The 2,688-nt window shown below is 66.1% G+C and overlaps 1 protein-coding gene across 1 annotated transcript; it reads right to left on the bottom strand.

Annotated features, from left to right (window-relative positions):
- Positions 1-6: 6 nt before the first annotated feature.
- Positions 7-2,424, bottom strand: LOC113942006 (maestro heat-like repeat-containing protein family member 6; the record flags this gene model as incomplete). Its single annotated transcript, XM_027633140.1, has 7 exons — positions 7-302; positions 611-667; positions 936-1,038; positions 1,289-1,390; positions 1,549-1,704; positions 1,833-2,009; positions 2,227-2,424. Coding segments are annotated over 7 exons (894 nt in total), but the record flags the coding sequence as incomplete, so codon positions are not given.
- Between the last annotated feature and the right edge of the window lie 264 nt (positions 2,425-2,688).

Below are 2,688 nucleotides of genomic sequence, written 5' to 3'. Positions count from 1 at the left end.
AAGAGGAATTTTATAGTCCCACGTTGGGGTAGAGGAAAGTGCTTGCAGAGCAGGGGTCTTCCTCGCAGGCTCACGTGGCCCCAGCAGACACAGCTTCCCAGCTCAACCCTCCACAGAGCGCTGGCAGCACAGGCAGAAACTGCCCCGCAGAGCAGGCCAGCTCTTGCAGGCCCTGCAGAGCCACTCTCGCAGCTGCGGCCATCAGCAGGATGGAGCTCTCTGGACAGCTTCGAGGACACAGAAGCTCTGAAGCGCCAGGCTCGAGACGCTGGGGCTGCTGTCATTCCTCATACCCTCAAGGGCTGCAACAGGGAGCAACAGAGCCAAGGTCAGAGCCTGGATCTGTGGTCACCCAAGAAGCCACTCCAGCCAGGGCCATCTCACCCACTTTTTGCCGTGGCCAAAAGGGAGCAGGGCCCACCGGGATCAGCCAGAAGGCGCTGGCCACCAATCCCCCCCGTGCCCCTGAAATCTCTCCCTGCTCTGCCCAAGCCGTTCCTCATGCGTGCAGGGAGCAGAGCCCTCCACAGCCGGGGCAGGATTGCAGCTCCCTGCCCAGGCTCTGTGCTCCTCCACCAGCCCCCGCTGAGACCACGCTGCCCTCACTCACTGTCCATGATGTCCTGCAGCTCTTCAGGCTGTCCCTGCATATACCTCCCGGCCATCCCTGGGAAGACAGATGCTGTCACGGCCCAGCGGCACAGCTCCCCCCCAGCGGCGCTGCCGGTCCGGCCACACGCCCTCCTGCCCCGGCAGGGCTGAGCCCGGGGCCTTCCGGCCTCGGGACGCCCCAGGGCTGGGCTGGCACAGGGCGGCGGCAGCAGCCGGGGCACTCGGGGCTCCCCAGCACGTCCCTGGGCCGCATCCTGCTGCCGCTGCAGCAGCCGGGGCTGGGGCCGAGCTGCGGCGGGGCGGGGAGGGACCTTGTGGCTCACCTGTGAACCTGACGGCCGCCTCTCGCAGGGGCTCCTGTGGGCTCTCCAGGTATGGAAGGGCCTGGCGCAGGTACTCGGCCACTCGGCTCCGCTCCTTTTCCAGCTGCAGAGAGCGGCAGGGCACGGAGGGAAGGGTTGGCTGGGGCTCTACCCTTAGGCCGGGCGCTGCCTGCGCCCAGCACTGGCCTCCCCCGCCCGCACGCCCCAGGCAAGGCAGCAGCGTGTGGGGCGCAGGCTGCTGTTCAGCAGGCGGCTGCAGCAGTGGGCAGGGGCACAGGGCCAGCCCCACACTCCGGGCATCGGGGGCTGGGGGCTGGTCCAGCCTGGGGCTGGGGCTTCATGGTCGTCCTTACCAGGCACTCGCTGAACCTCCACAGCTCCTTCTTCTTCACGATCTTCTCGAGATCCCTCCTCTTCACTAAGCCGGCCACACAGAGCAGCGCTTCCCCAGAGGCCTGCAGAGCAACAAGCACTGGGAGATGGCACTGCGGCCCAGGGCAAAGGACCCGTGTCCCTGGAGCAAGGCCAGGAGGAGGCTGGAGCCCGTGAGGTGCCAGGGCAGGAGGCAGCCCAGACCCCTCCTGCGGGGACACCAGAGCCCACAAGTGCTCACCTCTGCCACTCTCTGGTTCTCATCATGGCAGTGGAAGAAGAGTGGAAGCAGGCTCTGGCGTACGTGTGGCTTCAGGGGCTTTTTTCCCTTTTTCTCGACCATTGTCATCACCCCACGGAAGAGGAGGATGGAGGACAGCTGCACACTGCTGTCAGCCTGGTGGAAATGGAAAGAACTCAGCACTGCCTTCTCCAGGCCCACCTGGGCACAGGCCTGAAAATCCACAAGGCACAAAGTTTCCTGCCAGCACCCATTGCCTGTGGCTGCGGGGCACAGAGCCTTACGTTGTCGAAGAGCGGCTGCAGCGCCTCAGCCAGCTGCAGGGCGGTGGGGCTGGAGAGCTGGATGTCTTTGTCGGAGAACAGAAAGCCGAGGACGCTGACAGTCCTCCTGAGCAGCTCTCCATCTGCGTCCCACAGGAGCTGCACGAGGCTTTCAGTCAGGCTGCACATTCTTTTGGCCTGTGAGGAACACAAGGCTGTGCTGTGAAGCCATGAAGGGCTGCAGCGCCAACCCCGCTCCGGCGGGGCAGCCCCACGTGCTGCCGCGGGGCCCAGAGGCCAAAGGCCTGTCCCGAGGGACTCGGGCAGCTGAGCGGGGAGGCAGCAGAGCTGGCAGCAGCTGTGCTCCCCAGCCCCAGCACTGCAGTACGGCTTCGGCCAACTGCCCCTTCCTCACCATCACGGCATCCTGGCTGAGCACCACCAGGCCTCTCAGCACTTGGCGGCGCATCTCCGGGCACTCGCTCCACAGGTGCCTTGAAAGGATCTGCAGGACGCTTTCGCCGCACTCCCTCACGTCCAGGTAGACCAGGGCCTGAAAGGCACGGAGCGGTGACGGGCTGCCCGGCTGGCAGCAGCCCGCACCCGCACGGGGCTGGGCCCAGGCAGCAGCACAGGGTGCGGCACCGTCCCAGGCAGCCCTGCCCAAAAGCAGCAGTGGCTCTGCAGAGCCCCTGGGCTCCCTGCTCTGCGCAGGCCACTTGCCCACTCCTCTGTGCCACCCAGCCCTCGGATTCCTTGGCCTTGAGGAGCCACGAGGGAAGTGCGAGTGCTGGCAGCAGAGGGACCCAAAACACAGCTGGGCACAAGTGTCACCCCGGCAGTAAGTAAGGGGCCAAGGGCGCACAGTGGAGCCCCC

The sequence above is a fragment of the Corapipo altera genome, unplaced genomic scaffold (genome assembly GCF_003945725.1).
Source record: "Corapipo altera isolate COAL_440 unplaced genomic scaffold, ASM394572v1 59443, whole genome shotgun sequence".
NCBI classification, from domain to species: Eukaryota; Metazoa; Chordata; class Aves; order Passeriformes; family Pipridae; genus Corapipo; species Corapipo altera.
This window is presented reverse-complemented; position numbering and strand designations above follow the sequence as displayed.